This window comes from Rhinolophus ferrumequinum, chromosome 23 (assembly GCF_004115265.2).
Source record: "Rhinolophus ferrumequinum isolate MPI-CBG mRhiFer1 chromosome 23, mRhiFer1_v1.p, whole genome shotgun sequence".
Lineage (NCBI taxonomy): Eukaryota > Metazoa > Chordata > Mammalia > Chiroptera > Rhinolophidae > Rhinolophus > Rhinolophus ferrumequinum.
This window is the reverse complement of record NC_046306.1, coordinates 2,625,371-2,644,169: the sequence shown is the minus strand read 5'-3', so window position 1 is coordinate 2,644,169 and position 18,799 is coordinate 2,625,371. Positions and strand designations below refer to the sequence as shown.

General features: G+C 49.4%; 1 protein-coding gene and 1 long non-coding RNA gene across 4 annotated transcripts in view; one reads left to right on the top strand and one right to left on the bottom strand.

Moving 5' to 3' along the window:
- The window catches only part of CDH26 (cadherin 26), a 42,140-nt gene extending 37,454 nt beyond the window's left edge, over positions 1–4,686 (top strand). For all 3 annotated transcript variants that reach the window (XM_033094690.1, XM_033094691.1, XM_033094689.1), the window contains one exon: positions 2,511–4,686. In XM_033094690.1, coding sequence (XP_032950581.1) covers positions 2,511–2,714 — 204 coding nt within the window. In that variant the 3' untranslated portion in view covers positions 2,715–4,686. The remainder of the gene's footprint in view (positions 1–2,510) is intronic.
- Positions 4,687–11,331: 6,645 nt separating this feature from the next.
- LOC117015869 (uncharacterized) lies at positions 11,332–17,286 on the bottom strand. Its single transcript, XR_004421807.1, has 3 exons — positions 17,110–17,286; positions 15,679–15,793; positions 11,332–12,082 (listed from the first exon to the last, which is right to left on the bottom strand). It is a non-coding gene; the product is annotated as an uncharacterized LOC117015869 (long non-coding RNA).
- Positions 17,287–18,799: the final 1,513 nt, after the last annotated feature.

Genomic DNA, 18,799 nt, shown 5'->3' with positions numbered 1-18,799 from the left:
AGGTCTCTCAACACGTGTTCCGGAGTGAATCAGAAAGGTGCTTTGGGAGCTGGGCAAACCCACGCGTGGTTCCAGTGGAAGGAGCTGGGGCAGGTCCACACCGCGTGTCATGGAGGGTGAGCTCTGTGTGAGCCCCATGCGGGGCGGGAGGGATGCACGAAGAAGCTGCAGATTGGACAGCTGACCCCCAGGAACTCCACAGATTGCAGGGAAGTTGGGGCTCAGCCGTGAAGTGATGAGCACAATGGAATGCAGGACTGCTAGGCGGACCCATCTGCCGGGACTTATTTTATTGATACACACGTGTCATAACCACCGCATACCAGACCTTGTCCTGAGAGACTGAAAGATGTTAACTTATTCAGTCCTAGCGTCAACCCACTGGGGCAGGTCCTGTCACATTCCTTACTATAAAATGAGGGAACCTGGGGCCAGAGAAATCAGGTGGCTTGTCCCAGGTCACAGCTGTAGGAAGTGGTAGAATTGGGGTTCACAGGCACTTGGGGAGCTTGTTCAAAAGCATCAATCCCAGGCCCCAACCCCACAGACCCTGTGTTAGTGGGTGTAGGTGCTCATCAGAGCCCCTGACTTGAGGTCCTGCGACCCCATTTTGAGAAACCGGGTGACCCCTCCTCTGGCTGTCAGAGTGACAACAGTAGGGCTGCAGGCACCACAGCTTAAGGGAGTGAGATCCAGACCATGGCAGCATCTAGGGTCGCTGGCTGGGGTCTCCCCGTGTCGGCTCCCTCTGGTGCCCGGCTGCATCTCTTCAGTGACAGCCCTGAGGCCTGTGTGGACCTGGTCCCTCCTCATGTCTACTCCCAAGTCCTGCAAAGTGGGCAATGCCTGGTGGCTGATACGAAAAACAGAAAACAACCACTGGTATTTTCTCCAAGTCTTAAGTCACCCCGGATCCAGGGCCTGTGGGAGGGGCCGTGCATCGTACAGCGTTGGTCGTCAGGCACAGCTGCTGGTGACGAAGACATGGAATGAGCCGCAGAGAGCAAGGTTTGTCCGTCTCTCCAGAGCAGACTGCAGCCTCCGTGAGCACAGGACTTTGTCATTACCGGTGCCTGACACATGGTGGCTGAAGAATGAATGAGTGAACAAGCGTTCTCAGCAGAGGAGGCAGAGCAGCAAAAGAGGCTGGGGAAGTGGCTCAAAGTGGGGAAGCTGCGAGGATGCAGAGCCGGGCTGGACATGGTGCAGCTCACTGCACCCCTGCTTGCCTGCTGGCTGAGGAGTCAGAAAAGCTCCTTGTCCCCGAACTTCCCGTCAGTAAAGGAATGTCGGAACACTGTACCACATATCAGTCACGTGACTGCACAAGGGGACGAGGTGGCTGCATACAGTACACGGCTGTCATCACACAACATCCGCTTACCCATACCCACATATGTGTACCCCCCTGCCTGTACTGTGCCAGATGGACCGTGAGGACAGGGACGTGGGGCTCCCCCGGGCTGCTTGCCAGCCCAGGACCCCCGCTCCATCCACCAGGCACTCGGGCAGGAGAGTTTATTCAGTGCAAGCTTGGGGCTCTGCGCTTGGTGGTGACAGAGGACAGACTAGGAGGCCTGGTTCCTTCCCTTGTGGGCCTTCCAACTGAGTCGGGGCTTTATGATGAATTACTGATCTTATGGGGACTCTGACATTGCTGAATGAGGGTGCAGAAACCCGCTGCTCTGTCGTCAGCCTTTGGGATCCTGAACTAGAATCTGCACAGTACAGACCCGCTGCAGAGTCTGCTTGGATCTGCCCACCAGGTCCGTCCGCCACAATTACCTATTCAGCTTCACTACAGGAACCGACAGGACTGTGACAGCGTGGCCAGAGCTATGCATCCGTTTGGTAGCTGGCAAAGCTTCCCTTCCTCCCCCACCCGGCCCCCTCATGGTGTATGGTCACCCAGTGACCAGTCCCCAAATGAGTGGACCCAGGCAATGAGCAGACATAAGGGAGAGGCTTCTGAGGTTCACCTGTGGGCACCAGCAAATACAGGGTCAGGAGACGGTTTTCTTGGCTAAACAGAGAGCCCAGGAGGGGCTCCTGTGAGCCAGAGGAAGTGGGGGAGAGCTGGCTGCCAGAATCCCGGGGAGGGCGTGGCTGAGGGCTCGGGATGTGGGTGGCCTCCGGCCTTCTCAGCTTCCTCTTTCCAGGCCTTGCACCCAGCTCCTCCTGCCTCTGGCTCTGAGATGTTTGATTCTACAAGTCTTTAGGCCATAGGTGAGATCACCCTCTCAGGGACGGCTGTTAGGTAGTGAAGATAGAAGATTCTAGCTAAACTCATTCCCACATAGGGTAAGGTAACTGGCTCAGATTTCCAACAGCACTCTCCTGGAGGTATTCAAAGGTAACGTGGTGAAAGCTCTTTAGCCTTATCCATCCATCCATCCACCCACTCATTCATCCATCCAATATTCATCCATCCATCCACCCATAGAGCCTGGAGAAAATAAGCCACGTATGGACTCTGGCATTTACCATGTCTTGCCCTGGTTTTTCTCCAGAAGCTCTGTGGCATGGATGTGCTGGAAGATGACACTGATTACCTGCCCCACCTCTACTCGGAAGAGGGAGAATGTGACAGAGCAGAAACCCTCAGTTCTCTTGCCTTCTCCGAACAGGACCTGCCGCTGGACTTGCTGGACTGTTTGGGTTCCAAGGCTACTTCACTCATAGAACTATATTCTGGGTCAGGTGTTTTGTCCTAAAAAATGTATGTTATGGTGAATTGAAATAATTTATGGAAGGGAATCACTATTAAAGGATTCTCTCTCTCTCTCTCTCTTTTTTCTTCTTCTTCTTCTTTCATAAAATTACCTCCAAGTCCTAGGATGAGAATAAATTACGAGTTCAGATTAAACGCTTTGATATTCTCAGACCAGACATCTTGAACCAAAGCAAAAGAGTAGGTTATGCTTTTTTAAAAATTTGATTTGTTGGACAGATTTTCCAGAGAAAGTTTAATTTTGTAATTTCTTGCTTCTAGTAGCAGCCTAGCTCTGAGGGTAAATGAAATATAATACACAGCAATTTGGCAACAACAGGTAATATTGGGGGAAAATAGGTTTTTTTGGTGATTATTTATATTTTTATAGTTATGATTGTGCTTCAGTTTCAGTGGAAAAAATAGGAAAATAGGGAAATGTTTTCTAGAACATTTGTGATCAGTATTTTTAGTGATTTAAAAAATAAATAGTGATCCTTTTCACTTTTTGAATAGATAAATAAGTAAAATATGTTATCATGAGAGAAATGATTATGCTTAAAACTTAATAAGCAGTATATACTTCCAAAAATGAAGACATAATTTAACTTGCGTGTATTATGTAAGTAAAAGAATTTGGTAGCTTTAATGAATAAATTCCAATTACATTTTCTTTAAACAGAATGACCACCTTTAATTTTTTACTTGTCCACTTACTACTAGTGTAAAATCTTTTAAAATTCTTAAAAAATTTTAAATAGTAAGGCATGTGCCCTAAAAACGGTCAATGTCTGGTCTGGGTAATAGATAAGAGGCTAGCTAAACAAAATTTTAAATGCTATCAGGACACTTTACTGTGTGTATCGGAAATCTAAAAGTCCACAGCCAAATGCTAAAACCTTTATATGATTACTAAGCATAATCTTTTGTGAGTGCCCTCTGTCACCCTAGGATAAATCAGTGAAGTATTATATTAAATGACATTTTAGCTGACTCAGGGTGAAACCCTCCCCTTTCTTTATGAAGAAGCTATGGAAATATTTACTGTGAAGAGACCTCAGTGTTTGTATATAGTTACTTCACTCTTCATCCAGTGCTTTGGGCAACTGACAAAGAAGAAAATCCATCTCCAAAGTGTTGGAGTGTCCATCTGACACGTGAATGTGTACAACAGCTGCTTGAATGCTGGAACGATGCAGAGCAGAGCCTAGGACATTTTCTGTGTAATTCAGGATAAAAGTCTATGTTTTTACAAGTATACTTTTTGGGTCTGATTGGTTGGCAGAGGTAAGTAGGTGGTCCTTAGAGCCTCCTGGATCTGAGGCAAGGGACAGAAAACTACCGCCATGGGAGCAGATCTGGCCCACCGCCTGTTTTTGTAAGTAAAGTTTTATTGGCACACAACCATGTCATACATTTTTTATGTGCTATCTATGGCTGGTTTGTGCTGCTACAGCAGAGCAGAGTAGCTATGACAGAGTCCATATGTTCCCACAAAGTCAAACCTATTTACTGCCTGGCTCTTCACAGAAAACAAAAGTGTGCTGATCCTGTTTAAGCGATTCTTTTTGGAAACGCCACATTGTATCAAACATATTAGGATGTATCCACACAGCCGGTGTTAAAAAGAGGTATATGGCCATACAGGTTCGGACAGGTTGTAGGTAAGTTTGCTTTTGGTTGTGGGTAGCTCATTTCATTCATTACTGTTTGTGGAATCTGGGCAGTTGTGCGTATTTGTGAAATCTTACATTATGAGACTCTCTCCAACTAATTGTTTTCAAAAGTAGTAAAATTCTTATGCAAAAGTCATGAATACCAAATTTAACAGTTAATGAGAACAAAGTGTTATGTTTTGTAGATAACTGGACATTTACTAATTTTAATTTTGCTCTTTCCTTTGTGTATTCTGAAGCCAATATACCGTGTTTCCCCGAAAATAAGACCTAGCTGGATAATCAGCTCTAATGTGTCTTTTGGAGCAAAAATTAATATAAGACCCAGTCTTATTTTACTATACTATAAAACTAGGTCTTATAATATAAGACTAGGTATAATATAATATAATATTGGGTCTTACATTAATTTTTGTTCCAAAAAATGCATTAGAGCTGATCGTCCAACTAGGTCTTATTTTCGGGGAAACACAGTTATACGCATATTTCAGATCCTGACCATTTTCATGGGTCTCAGACATTGGGGACAAAATGGCCCTGTTGGCCTGTTTACGAAGCACACCTGGCATATAAAACTTCAGCCTTTCCATTTAGATGCCAGTTTATATTCTATATTATCACCTTCCCCAACTGATATCTGCAGGGAACACTCATGGAAGTGGCTGGTTCTCCCCACAAGTTCATTCTCAAGTCGATCCACATGCTTAGAAAAGCTTCCATTAGAACGTCGGCATCAGGAGGTGTTGGTGCTGTGGAATTGACTTGTGAGCTAAACCAAGTCTTACTATGGCAATGAAAAATGCAATAAAACTGAAATAGTAAATATTTTCAAGGAAAGTGATTTTATTAAGACTATTAGCCTCCAAATTACTTAGCAGTCCAAAGACAGCTGCAGTCTCGTCAGTTAAATATTTATTTTGTGTTTCATCAATTTTGGTTTTCCATTTGCATGAACAACCTCATTGGTTTTATGGAGCTTTTCATCGGAGGTGTTTGTTTTGCTTACTTTTATGATTTACTGAACACGGAAGGTGTGAACACAGTTGTTAATACTTTCCCAAGTGAAACACTAACTCGGGAAACCTCACTTTATGTCCCTGGGAAGCAACAGGTCCCTCAAAGATGACGCGTGGGCAGAAGACCACAAACCTGGTGTGGTCAGAGTCTCCTCTGAAATGTGTGTCAGAGGCCAAGCGAATCCGCCGTACAGAGGAAGGAGGGGGCTACAGAACTCGGGGCTATAAAACCCCTTGTACCTTTCCCAGCACATGGACTCTGGTCTTGAGGCCACACTGACTGCAAATTGCCTCAGTATCTGCTACCTCTCCCTCCTCCATTAAAGAACCCTGACTTTTCAGCCATCCGGAACAGGAGTGACGTTTCTCATCCTTCCGGGCAGCCAGGTATGGCCATGTGACTAAGTTCTGGCCAATGGAAGGCAAGTTCCAGGAAGGGTCCTTGAAGGGTGGGGATGGGTCTGTCTCTTCCCCCTCCTCCCCTTCTGCTGGCTGGAATGAGATGATGACGGCTGGTGCTGGGGCAGCCATTCTGGGCGGTGCCATTAGAACTGCCGCATGCCGTGTCCACAAGATAGGGGGGCGTAGGTCTCTGCACCATGCAGCCCCCCTGCACCAGCCCGGACCACCTTCCTCTGGACTCAAAATGAGGGAGAATTAAATATGTGTTGTTTAAGCCATGGCTATTTTGGATTTCCTGTCACTTGTGGCCAAATCTAACCTGAACTGAAGAAGCCTCAAGTAGCAGAACTGAAACATGGGCACTGGCTTCATGGATGTGGTCAGGACTGAGATATGGTGGGCGGGGGGGGGGTGACCCTTGTCATGCAGAAACAAAGCATTTGATAACAAGCCTCTCCTGCTGGGTTTTGCAAAGCAGCTCTTTCTGAACAAGGCTTGAGGTAGAAAAATTCCTAATGTGGAGATGCATTACTACGTCCCGCTGCTGTTAGCAGTCCTCCAACAGAGAGGGAGCGAGGCTACTGCTGGCCGGTGTGGGAGCGGGAATGACGCTCTGCCTGCAGTCTGCAACCTAAGTCAACCGAGAGCTCGGTAATTCGGAGCCTTGCAGGGTTGAAGAAAGCAGCTGCTGTGTCTCTCAAATGACACTGGCGCCAGAACCGGTTTAGTGCAAAGCAGTGCACTTAGCAGAAAATCATGCTAGTGCCCCATCCCACTAATCTGAATCTTGTGGCAAAAGCCATTTAAAGGGGGTTGCCCTCCTACTCCAACCCAAATGGCTCAAGGTGGATGGACGCCATTGTGCTCAGAGACAGGAGGCGTTGGCCAAGCGTGGAAGCCCACAAGGGAAGGCCAGACTTCCGGGGTTATAAACCATATCTGGACAGATCCACTGACTGGACACAATAGGTCAGAAGTCTTTATTTTGGGAAGAAACTGTTTTGCCTAAGAAACCACAACCTGATCTGAGAAAGCATGTGACTGTCCAACCCCAAAGCAAACCCTGGAACCACCAACATGGAAAGCAAGAAGCATGAACGCACGCAGTCCCAGGAAGGCCACGGCCTCCGATACCACATAGGTCAGTTGTGGCAGGGAGATCGCAGCAAGCGTGCGAGGAATGGCTGTGGAGGTGATGCTGCAGACCAGTCTTCATTGGTCCTGCTGGATTGGCTTGTGGGCATGGACCAGTGATGGTGTGTTTATCTAAAAGGGGGCTTTTATAGGCGGCATCGTATTTTTACTCATCTACCTTATGCTGGGTGTACCAGGAACCAGAAACTTACCATGTGGTTTATAGGTTGTCAAACCACAAAGCAGTGCCAGATTCGAGTTTATCTGTGTGAACAGGGGTCCGAATCTTGGGAAACATCTTTAAAATTCTGCCCCCCACAGGGGAGCAAAGAATAACCCCCAAGAAAAACAAGTTTCCAGAAGGCCGGGTGAGGAGGCGGTTCCTCTTTGGGAATTTCCTCCAGACTCTGTCTCAGAATGGACCGTCTTCCAGGCCCCCTGTCCCATCGTGGTCCTTGGCCTGGCTCTGGACTCTGCTACCCTGACGACTCCATAGGCTTCCTGCTAAACGCAGTGTTTGGCACTGTCAGTTCATTTTGCTGGGTTCTGTCCACTCCAGGTTCACTTTGATCAAAGGCAAGCCACTGCTGTTTCGTAATCTCTGTTCTATTTTCAGCGCCCTGCAAGCAGCGGCATAAGAGCATTTGGATGTAGAGATAGCCCAGGGTAAGTGGCTGGCCGGCTGGCACTTGGGGAGGGCGGCAGCCCCGGCAAGATCTGGCCCCCTGCTTAGCAGTACTTCCCTCGGCCCATCTGGAAGAGCAAGTGTTTTTAACACAGATGCCATGAGCTTCTCAGCATCTGAACAGTATGTCAGGGTGGGTCTGGGGCGGGAGGTTAATGGCAGGTTTCTCAACCTCGGCACAGTATTCTGAACCAGATCATTCTCCACGGTGGGGGCCGTCCTGTGCCCTGGGGGACATTTAGCAGCATCCCTGGCCTCCGCACTCCATGCCAGGAGCACTCTCCCTCCAGTTGTAATAACCAAAATGTTTTCAGTCATTGCCCAGTGTCCCTGGAGGGCAAAAGTGCCCTGATTGGACCACTGGCTTATGGATTGAGTCTTTTAAAGTACAGGCTCTCGGGGGACACTGACTACAAAGTCATTAAAGTGGACTGGTCAGCTTGGTGCTCTCGGGGAAAGGTCAGGAGGGAAGCCATGCAAGTTCTAAATTAGCTGTGGGAACCAGCCCAGCCCTGAGCAGGGACCCACGGTTCAAGAATATTCTCTAGCCCCACTCTTGAAGTCTCTGCTCATAGCCTTAGAGCCTGGCCACTGCGGAGAGTGGCTAAAAATAATACCTTGGTGGTGGGCCGAGGGCTTCCATGCAGGAAATTGCTTTCCGGGAGCAGCTAGGGGAGAGCCATGATATGGGGACACCAGGCCGGCTGCACGGTGGCAAAGGTCAGCCAGCAGGGCCCTTACAGATCCGAGCTTCTGCCAGGACGGCCTTGGTGCTCAGATGCAAGTGAAATGCCTTTCAGCTCCTTTGCTTACGAGCTTCCCAGAGCCTTGCAGCCGAGGACCTCTCTCTGTTTTACTGCCTTAACAGCAAATCTGTGCTGGGTTCGCTGGCAACTAATCACCACGATTGAAAGAGGCAGGGTTCTGACCCCAGCCGCTTCAGAAATGCACCTGCAACGTCTCTGGGCCAGCTCCGCTTTAAATCACTGAGAATCACAAGTAGAATTCAAAGAAACCAGGATGCCAGCATCCTGCTTTCAGGTATGAGAAAAAAATGAGTCACCTCTTCTGGGGACGGGGCAGACATTCTGCCCAACTCTTCCTTCCTGCCAGCCTGGTGGTTGGGGCTGATTCATGCCCAAACTATGCACAAAGCAGGTGCTGGACTCTGAGAAATCACACAGATATGCAGGACTGCTGTGTATCTAATTCATGTGCACACATCCTGTCTCTTCAGGGGACAGTCAGTTGCTGGGGGCAGTACTGGACCAAGCACCCGTCATATTATTATTCACAGCAGCTACTCTGAGCCCTCGGCCCCGGCCAGGCAGCGCACGCTGCGGTTAATCCTGTGACAACAGCCCCTGTCAGGGCCACGGCTGCCTCCACCAGGACCCCAAAGCTCAGGGGCTCAGGGGTCCAGGGGCTGCCGGCGCTCACACAGCGGGTCAGGAGAGTGGGACGTGGCCCCGTGTCCTCGACACGCTAGCCTGCCTGGGCTCACGCAGCCCTTGGCCTGGAGTCTGGGTGATCTCAGGCACCAGCTCTCTGGGCCATGATTCAAAGGCCAGGTCATGAGCCTGGGCTTGGTTATTTTTGAGGGGAGGATTTGGCTGGGATCCCAAGCCTGAAATAGAAGCTGCACCTGTGGTCCCTGTGGGGCATCATCCTGGCCTCCTGGTGCCCTTTGTCCTGGATCAGCAGCCTCTGACTCACCAACCAGAGCAGTGATTCTCAAAGTGGGGTGCCGCTGAAATGCACATCCCCAGTCCCCCACAGATCTACAGAATCAGAAACGGTGGGCAGGTGCCCACCAAGCCCTCCCGAGGGTCCTGATGCTTGGGAAGGCCGAGAACCTGAGCCCAGAGGGGTGATCGGTCCCCTCACTTCCTTTCCCACAGCCCCTGAGAACCGCTGCACCAACAGTCCGAGCTGAGGTGGGTCCAGGCAAGGGCCCGGATGGCGAGTTGTCGCTCCTGGGGAGGGCTGGGCGGGGGCCTTGTCTCAGGTCCTTGGTACTTGTGGATAAGTAGATGCTGTGAGGCTCTCTGTGAGAAGGCTGGCCAGCTGCTTCTGACCTGCGGTCATTCCATTTTGAATGGGGGTGGGGGGTAGGGGTGCCAGTCCCTGGAGCAGCTGTCAACGTCTGCCTGGCTGTCCTGACTCTTAGAAGGACGAGGCAGGTGGGCTCCTCCACAGTGAGGCTGGAGAACTGTGAGCAGCTCCCTTCTACCCCCCGGCGTTTCTCTCCGGCCTGATGCTGGTGCCTGAACCGCTGCCACGGTTCTTGCTTTGTGGAAGTCATCCACAGTGTGAGGTAGATGCTTTGTTCAGAACGATTTGTAAGTTATGGCTGCTGAGAGCAAATTCTGATGGGGTAGAAGTTGGCGGGAAAGCTGGTCGGGGCCCAAAGCACCAGGGCGGAGACTCAGGAGAGCGGGGAATGCTGGTGACTGGTAGGGTCGTCGTGAGGACACCACCGAAACTTGAACAGTTTCGATCTATACACAGCGCCAGTCCCGTGGCCTCCTTCCCAGAGGTGATTATGGTTGATAGCACCTTCTGAAAAGGTGGAGGTATCATTTTTTAATTTTAATAGAAATGGGCGAACTCTACCATATTTTTATTGATTCAGCTGGCAGTGCAGCTCAGAGACTGTATCCTATCAACACATGGCTCATATCTAATTTTTTAGAGGTTTCATACCATTCTTTTGTATGTAATGATTTACTTACGCAGTTCCCTGCTGAGAAAATTTAGGTGCTTTCCAGCCTTTTGCTACCAAAAATAAATAAATAAATAAGTAAGTAAATAAATAAATAAATAAAATACTGCTGAGAACATTCTTATTCACATTTCTTTGTACATGTGCACAAATACGAGGTTGGACAATTAAGTTCACAAACTTGTTGCAATGATGTTGCTAACCTTTTTTGATATCAGAGGGATTATTCATAATGAATTTGTGCCAACGGGACAGTTAACCAAGTTAGACGACCTGAACTCTTTGCCAACAATTCATGGCTCTTGCATCACGACAATGCACCAGCTCACACAGCACTGTCTGTGAGGAAGTTTTTAGCCAGAAAATGAATAACTGTATTGGAACACCCACCCTACTCACTGGATCTGGCCCCCAATGACTTCTTTCTTTACTTGAAGATAAAGGGAATATTGAAAGGAAGACATTTTGATGACATTCAGGACATCAAGGGTAATACAACAGTTCTGATGGCCATTCCAGAAAAAGAGTTCCAAAATGGCTTTGACGGGTGGACTAGGCACTGGCATCGGTGCATAGCTTCCCAAGGGGAGGACTTCGAAGGTGACTGTAGTGATATTCAGCAATGAGGTGTGTGGCACTTTTTCTAGGATGAGTTTGAGAACTTAATTGGCAGACCTTCATATATGATCCAGATAAAATCCTCAAAGTGGAATTCCTAGACCTGCAGAAACCTACATTTAAAATTTTAAAACCTATTGGCAAATTGTCCTCCAACATTCTCACCAATAGTGTTTATTACCAAGTTTTAAATCTTTACTAGTCTAAGTAAAAAATTTTAAAAAGGGTTTATAATTATAGTTTTCATTTCCATGTCTTTCATTATAAATGAAATGAGTTGAGCATGGAAAAATATGTTTCTGAGCCATTTATTTTCCTGTGAACTGCTTGGTTTTATTCTTTGGCTATTTTCTAATGAGTTGGTGGTCCTTTCTATCTATTTGTAAGAGCTGTTTATATGTGAGGGTATTATCTCTGTCAGTCACATGTTGCAAATCCCCTCACCAGTTGTTTTTTGAGATCCTTTTCCACGTGAAATGTAAAATGTGATGTAGTCTTTTCCTTTATGGCTTTAAGAGGACATTCATTTCTGAGTGGGGAGGAAAGAGGGTGATGGCGGGAAACTATCACGGGGGTGTGTGTGTGTGTGTGACCTCATCTGGGGGTTGGGGCAGCCCCTGTGAGTTGGGCGTTGAGTATGAGCAGTGAATGGGGGCGAGGTGGGGGGCAGGCAGCACCCCAGCATGGACCCGAGCATGGCATCTCTGTGGGCCCTGGAGGCTCGGAAGGGGAGGATGTGTCCTCCCCATGGGGCATGTGACAAAACCAGCATATTCTTTTCCCTTGGAACCAATGAAATTTGCTCTCAAACAAATGAACCAAGAAGGTGGCAGCTGGGACCCCTGGGGCAGTGAGTGGTGTTGGCCCCGCTGGGGTTTCAGGATAGGGCTCTGGTGAAGGGTGACCGGGTTACGCGTGCTTTTCTTCGTATGGGGATCCATAACGGGGAGCCTGCTCCCAGGTGGCCTGGCCTGCTGTGCAGAGCTCTCCAGGGCGCAGGTGAACCAGAAAATGGGGGGCTCTCCTGAGCCTCGGCTTCTGTCTTCTTAATATCAATGCCCAGGGAGAGCTGAGATCAAGTCTGAATGTTAGCCTCTGCCTTGGATTTTGTTTCCACTGTGAAGACAGATAGTTGAAATAATGCGCATATCAGCTTAGGATGAAAACACCCAGCAATTCAGGGTCTGCGTTCATTTGCCAAGTTTACTCGCCCCATACATCATTCCTTTGCAGATGCCATTAACTAATAGTTCAAGGCTGGTAATCTTCAATCAACCATGATTAAAGAGCTCTGGCTGCATGGCAGGGGGATACCACGTTTTTGTGAATGCTGGAAGCGAAATCTGCTTACACCATCCATCTTTACTTTGATAAACTGCCCTTAACCAATAATTCCAGATGGAAGGATTTTAAATCAAGCCTGGGGCTTGGCAGGATGAGGGCAATCTCTCAATACCTATAAAGACTATTCTATGGCTGTCTTCAGATGGACTGTGTCCATTTAGGTTCTAAGGAGCAGGTGATATTCCCACGCTTCCCAGGGCACCTGACCCCTTATTCACAGCACGTGGGCAATTCACACCCTTTGCCTAAGAAAGCCACCAGGAGGTGCAGAGTTCACATGTTCTGTTGGACGACCAGCCTCTGGGGTACCCCTCCAGCTATGTGTCCCTCACTCTGCCTGGAGTCGTATAACCCAGTCCTGCTGAGATTTTCATGGCTCCCTCCTTCTGGGCCTGCAGGTGCCAGCTGGGATGGCTTCAGCCAGCATCCAGGTCAGGAGTCTCCCTGACCCCAGCGCTCCTCACAGGGCCCCCTCGTGTGGCACTGGGGAAGCATACCTTCTCCTGGCTTGTCCGCCTTCCCCTCCTGCTGCAGGCAAGCCCTTTGGGGGAAATGCTGTGTCTTCACCTCTTTCTGTCCCTCTCTGGGGCCTCCACAATTACAGCGCCCCGTTGGTCGGCATGTGTTGAAGTAACAGAAGAGTGGACAAAGCCCCTTGCTGACCTTCAACATGCTGGTTCTCTGTCCAGGGTGGGCCTGGATTGCAGCACGTGCCCGACTTTGCTCCCCTGACATACAACGTCTATGGCCACGCAGAATTGGACTTTGTGGGGACAGGGAACAGCTCCCGACTTGGGGAAACCTGTGCTCCTGACCTTCAAGAGCAGGCCAGGTTTATTGTGTTTATTCCCAAGAGTCACTGTCTTTGAGCTTTCTCTTCCTGCGGTGGCGATCTGGTAGTTTTGAGGTTATGACATGTGTTAGGACAAGCTCACCCAGCCACCCCGCCGTATCGCTCTGGGTCAAAAGTCAAAAGCATAATACACCCACGAGTTTTACCTCTACTTTGCGGACAGACTTCAAAGTCATATTTGAACGGCAGAAGAGAAAGGAAACAAATCACCTCAGCTATTGGTTTCTGAACAGGCCCAGCAAACCCATAGCATATTGGACACCAAAGAGAAAGTGGTGTTAAAACTTAGCACATTTTGAATATTCACCAAGAAGGACAACCTAGGACACGGCAGATCTGTGACCCAGATCAAGGGGATTAGCAGCTTCTTGGGCAGGCTTCCAGAAAAAGGCCAGCCTGAGGTCATCCGAACTGTTCCCACTGTGAGAAGGGAGAGCCACAGCGACCGGCTCTGAAAGGCGGTGTGACAGGACCAGGAGACGGTCCCATTTCAAACTGCACCGAGTGCACGAGGGGTGCCTTAGGAGGTGGAGGGAAAATTCATCGCCTGACAAAACGGCTGTTCTAAGAAAACATTTGGTTGGGTCTGTTTGTCGTGAGAGGCAGAGTGCAGGGTGGTGCCTGGCATGGGGACGCGTCAGCAGAGAAAGCCACGTAAGTCTGCTTCGTAAGGTAAATGTGAGTCCCCCGGGTTCCAGTGTGAAATGGGTTTCTCTCTCTGGGGTGCAAATGGCCCCCTTGTAGTTCACACGTCCCAGCTTTCTGGGCAGTGGCCCCTGAACACAGTTCTTTGAAGTTAGGCCCCAGAAGTAGATTTAAAGCAGAGCGCGGGGCACCAAGGAAGGTAGGATGCCGCCTGCCTGACGGGCCAGCAGCCCAGCTGAGCTTATTCCTGGGGAGCGTGGGGGTGGGGACTTCATGAATCCCCCACAGGCATCCCATCCCAGGACCTGATATGCCTGCAACACTGAAGGCAGCCAAGTTCGACATTGCTTTAATGCCCTCATCAATAAAATGGGGATAAAAACACCTACCTGGCAGGATTATGGTAAGGATTAAATTGGGAAAAAATAGTATTTCAAAGCACTCATTGTTCATTTTGGGACTCTCTGCCTCTTCTCTCCGTGTTGCTGGTGGGATTGTTATCTGGCTGGCCCCACCTGGGCCCATCAGAGTACTCATTGCGCTGTGACCCCGTGCTTGGTCCAGGGGTGAGCACATGACCCGAGCAAGCCAATGAGAATCCTTTGAGAGGTTGGATAGGGATGCTGGCTTTCCCTCTGTTCCTGGGTCCCTGGGCTGTGGGGTGGTGGCCCCGAGTGGCTGCCTACGGAGATGCAGAGGACAGCAGAGTGGGGAGATGGAGAGAGGCTGGGCACTGACATGTTGTTTAGACTCATGCATCAGCTTTGCCTGAAGCCTATACATCTTTTGCTTTCTCCATTTCTTGAGTCAATATTCCTCTAATTCTTGTTAATTCACTTTATTTTGGTCTCTGTCATTTCCAATCTAAAGGGTCCTGACTGATACTTTGTCTCTTTCTTTTTCCCTTTCTTCACCCTCCCCCCATGCTTCTCTCTCGCCTCCCGTACCCTTTTCTCTCAGTTCCCATCCTGGATCCCACTTTTGTCTTCATGTGTCTGTCCATCCATCTCTCCAATGACACCTTATATAACAGATTCTGACTCCTGGGCATGTAAGTATTGCAATGAAAAGATCCTTTCAAGATGCCCAGGCATACAGCTCTCTTCGGGGGTGATGGGCGGTGAGGTTGATATTTTGGATCAGGGCTGAAAACCCTTTAGCCCCGTCCAAACCACACTTCACGTCACTGGTTTTTTGACTCTCTCATTTTTGTTTTCACGTAAATGAAAGCATTTTGTTTTCATGTTTCACGAGAAGCAGCCTGTGTTGATCCCCTGACCAGGTGTGTTTTGCATGTTGTCTCTAGTTCGTGCCTGTGGCTGAACGGCCAAGGGCTGCAGGGTTTACTTGGCTGGTGCCGAGCCTGTCAGGTGAGAAGTACCACCCTGGAGAGGGGGCTGAGAATGAAGTAGCCTGCTGTCCCCACTCGGGAGTCTGACACCCCACAGTTCCACTGAACAATCACCGGCAAAGGATGTCATTGTCTCCTGGGGTCTCTTGAACAGGGGGTGCTCTTCTCTGCCAGTGGGCTGTTTGTGGCTATTGGTAGGGTTGAAATATTGTTCTTCAGGGGGTTGCGAGGATGCACCCACTAATTTTCCCATGGTCTAAGCTGTGGAGCATCCATTTGAGCATCTGCTGTGGCTGGAGGGAAACCCCACTTGAGGGGTTTGATTACAACCCTCAGCAGGGGTTGTTTGGAAGCTTTGGGGAGAGCAGGCAATTCCTTACCAGGCACAGGGCGGTACCCCCGGGTAATTATCCCCACTGCCTTCAGAACGTCTGTTCCAAAGGGTGGCAGCCGGAAGTGGGTTAGCACAAGGCGGCCCCTTTGCTTGCACGGGGCCGGCTAACTGGGGCTACTACCTACCAACAAGAGCTCTGGCTTACAGTGTCTTGCCACGCTCCGGCCGCCCCGACTGCTGTCGTTCAAACACCACCTCCAAGCCCATGGTCATGTTGTGTGATCTGGTCCTCTGAATTACCTCATAAAAAACATCAATCCATTTTTTTACTTACATGCATTTAAAAAGTAAATCCCCCAACTTTCTTCTAAATGAGAAATTAGACACTTGCTATGAATGGGAGGAAACCATAAAAAATATAACGAGAGACGCCTGCTGTCGGTCAGGCATGTGAGAGCGGGAGGAAGACACCGCTCAGTCCTAACAAGTGAAAAGCTCAACAAACTGAACAAGCCTCCTCAGATCTGTCAAAGAAATGAGGTCACACGGCAAACTGCAGCCGCCCCCCAAATTGGAGAGCCCAACAGGCAAATGCAGAGAATCACAGCATACGAAGTGGAAACCCCCAGGCCTAACCCAGCGCCTGGCGTAGAGAAACCCGACTAACCGATGAGCGGCCAGAGGCTCAGGGTAGACAGGCCTGAGATAAAAATTCCAGGAGGACCCAGTCGTCAGGGCCCTGCCGCTGTGTGAATTTTATCTACAGGAGCTTGACCAGGTTTTCACAGTGAAATCAGAAAAAAAAAAAAAATCCCCTCTGGCTCCTAGCAGAGGGAAGAGAAAGGCACCGCTGCTGTGAAATACCCCGGAGCACCTGTTCTTAACAAGGCCTGTCCTCAGGGGGAACTCGTTAACCAGAGCCTACCCTGCTGAGCTATTGGAGCCCACATACCTGGGGAAGGGAAATACCTAACTTCAGCCCCCTCGAGCCATCCTGTCCCACCTGAGAGGGGAGAAAAACACAGAAACTGCTGACGCTTACAGCCCAGAAACACAGGCTCACAGAGCCCTCTGTCCGGGGTGGTCCCGGAGCCCCCTTCCAGATCTGACACCTACACACCTGCACGCCTTCCATGGCCCAGGCCCACCGCCGTCTCCAAACTGCTGTCCTCCTTAGCTCTGTCTCTTCAAAGGAGCCTCCACGCGCCAGCGCCCCCGCTTCTAGAGGGACCACCCCAATTCCAAACAACACTGTGCTTTGCAGCCTGACTCCCGTCATGGAAAGAATCGATTACCTTGCTGCATCTTTTCCGATCATACGTTTCACTAGACTGAACCCAAGGCACTTACTAACGTGCCTGGAACTAGCAGGCTGACTAAATATGACTCAATTTCTTTTGAGGATTAGCTGGCGATCAGTGGCATAGGCTGTGGAGTTAGGCTGTGAAATCCAGGCTCCAGCACTGGTGGCTGTGTGACCTTCGGCAAGACATGTTACCTCTCTGGGTCTCGGCTTTCCCATCTGCGTCATCTGGACAAAAACAAGCCCTACTTCCAAGCTTGTCCTGCGGAGTAAATAAATTCATTTACAGCACGACACACCCGCACAGACTCACGTGGGCCGTTTTCGTAGCAGCTGGGGATGCGTCAGAAAGCTCACTGCCACTCCAGAGGACAGCAGGCCATGCCATGTGGCACTGACAGCCAAGCTGAAAGGAGAAAATATGAATGTAGGGAAGCTGGTGATTTAAGACCGAGAACGGGAGTCAGCTGTCCTCGCCGTCCTCCCCTCGCCTCGCTTTGTTTTTGTCTGCCAACCGGAGACATTGCCTCCTTTCCACTCTGTTTCTTAATGAGTAAACTCTCTGATCCTCAAAGCAAACACACACCGAGCCAGCACAAACAAGCCCTTGATTTCTGCACACCCTGCTTCTAAAAGGAGCAGCTGAGTGATGGGAAAACTGGCTGAGGGATGGACGTTGCTCCAGAAGGCAGCTGCAGGGCTGGCCAAAAGGCGTCGCAAGTTCAACCCATTTGCTCCTTGTCAGATTGTTTGTTCATTCGTTCGTTCGTTCATTCTTTCATTCATTCATTCAAATGTTTGGCTTCCTATCTCACTTGTTTCTTTCCCAGACTTTGGCCCCTCATTGTCACAAAAAGGAAGCACTCCCCCCAGTGGCCTCTGGGTTTTGGTCCCCTTGGCCTTGCCTTCCTCAGCGGGCTGTCCACCTCAGGTGTTGACTCACTTCCCTCTTCATGACTCTGCTGTCAGGCTGGCCACTGGGTTTCTCAATTGGGTTCCGGGGTGTTGAGCCTGGTTTCCTGTTCACTTCCTGTGGGGCATCAGCTGGGCTGAGTCACTGTGACCTGGGCCTTGTGAAAGCCTCTGCAACTCTCAGCAGTGCTGACTGTGCCCAGAAATCCTCAGTGACTCAAGTCACCTGTGCTGGGAACGAAACACCCAGATGATCCCACTGGGTCAGGCCAGACCAGTTGTTATGACGGCCCAGGAAACCGTGGGCCTGCTTTATAGCGGCTGGGCTGATGATAAACTTTCACAACACAGAGCAAAGCCATTTAGCACCTTTAAAGAAATTGGAAATGGGTTTTTTATGTGTGGTGGTGTTGAAAATTGAGAATGATGATGGAATTATTAAAAACAGGCTTCCCGGTCTTGGACTCTTAATTGCCTCTGGTCTGTAAAGCTGACAAATTAGCACCATAGAATTCAAATGTAAAATACTTAGTCTTGGGAGCCTGGGAGAATGACTCCTACTGTTGTTGTTTATGGTTGTGAGAACTGCCTTTTGGGGAGAGAGATACTATGAAAGCAAGAGCAGGGAGCTGAGAGCTGGGGGCCTGAGTTCCCGCCCTGAGCCCTGATCTGCTCTCCTGGGGCTCGAAGCTCTCATCCCTCTAAGGAAACTGTTTGAATCGAGGGCAAATGGATTCTGTGGAATGATGGCTCTTCGGGGCTCCCTGGTGGCTCTGCAGGTCACAAGGTGGAGCTAAAGTTCAGCAGGTTTCTTTCCTGCAGGACTTCTCAGAGCCTTTAACGTAATTATAATGACAGGTAACAGTTATTAAGCACTTACTCTGAACCACTGCAGTGCAAAAAGCTTTGCGTTTGACTCTTTTTGTCTTCATCCACAGGTATGAGACGAGAAGCTGGGTCTTAGAGATTACAAACAAGTAGCTTTTGTTCACAGAGCTACTGAGTGGAAGCATCTGGTCTGTACTTTGGATCTGTCTGACCAAACAAGCTGTGTTCTAACCATCATACTCTCTGTCCCTCTATCCTGTCCA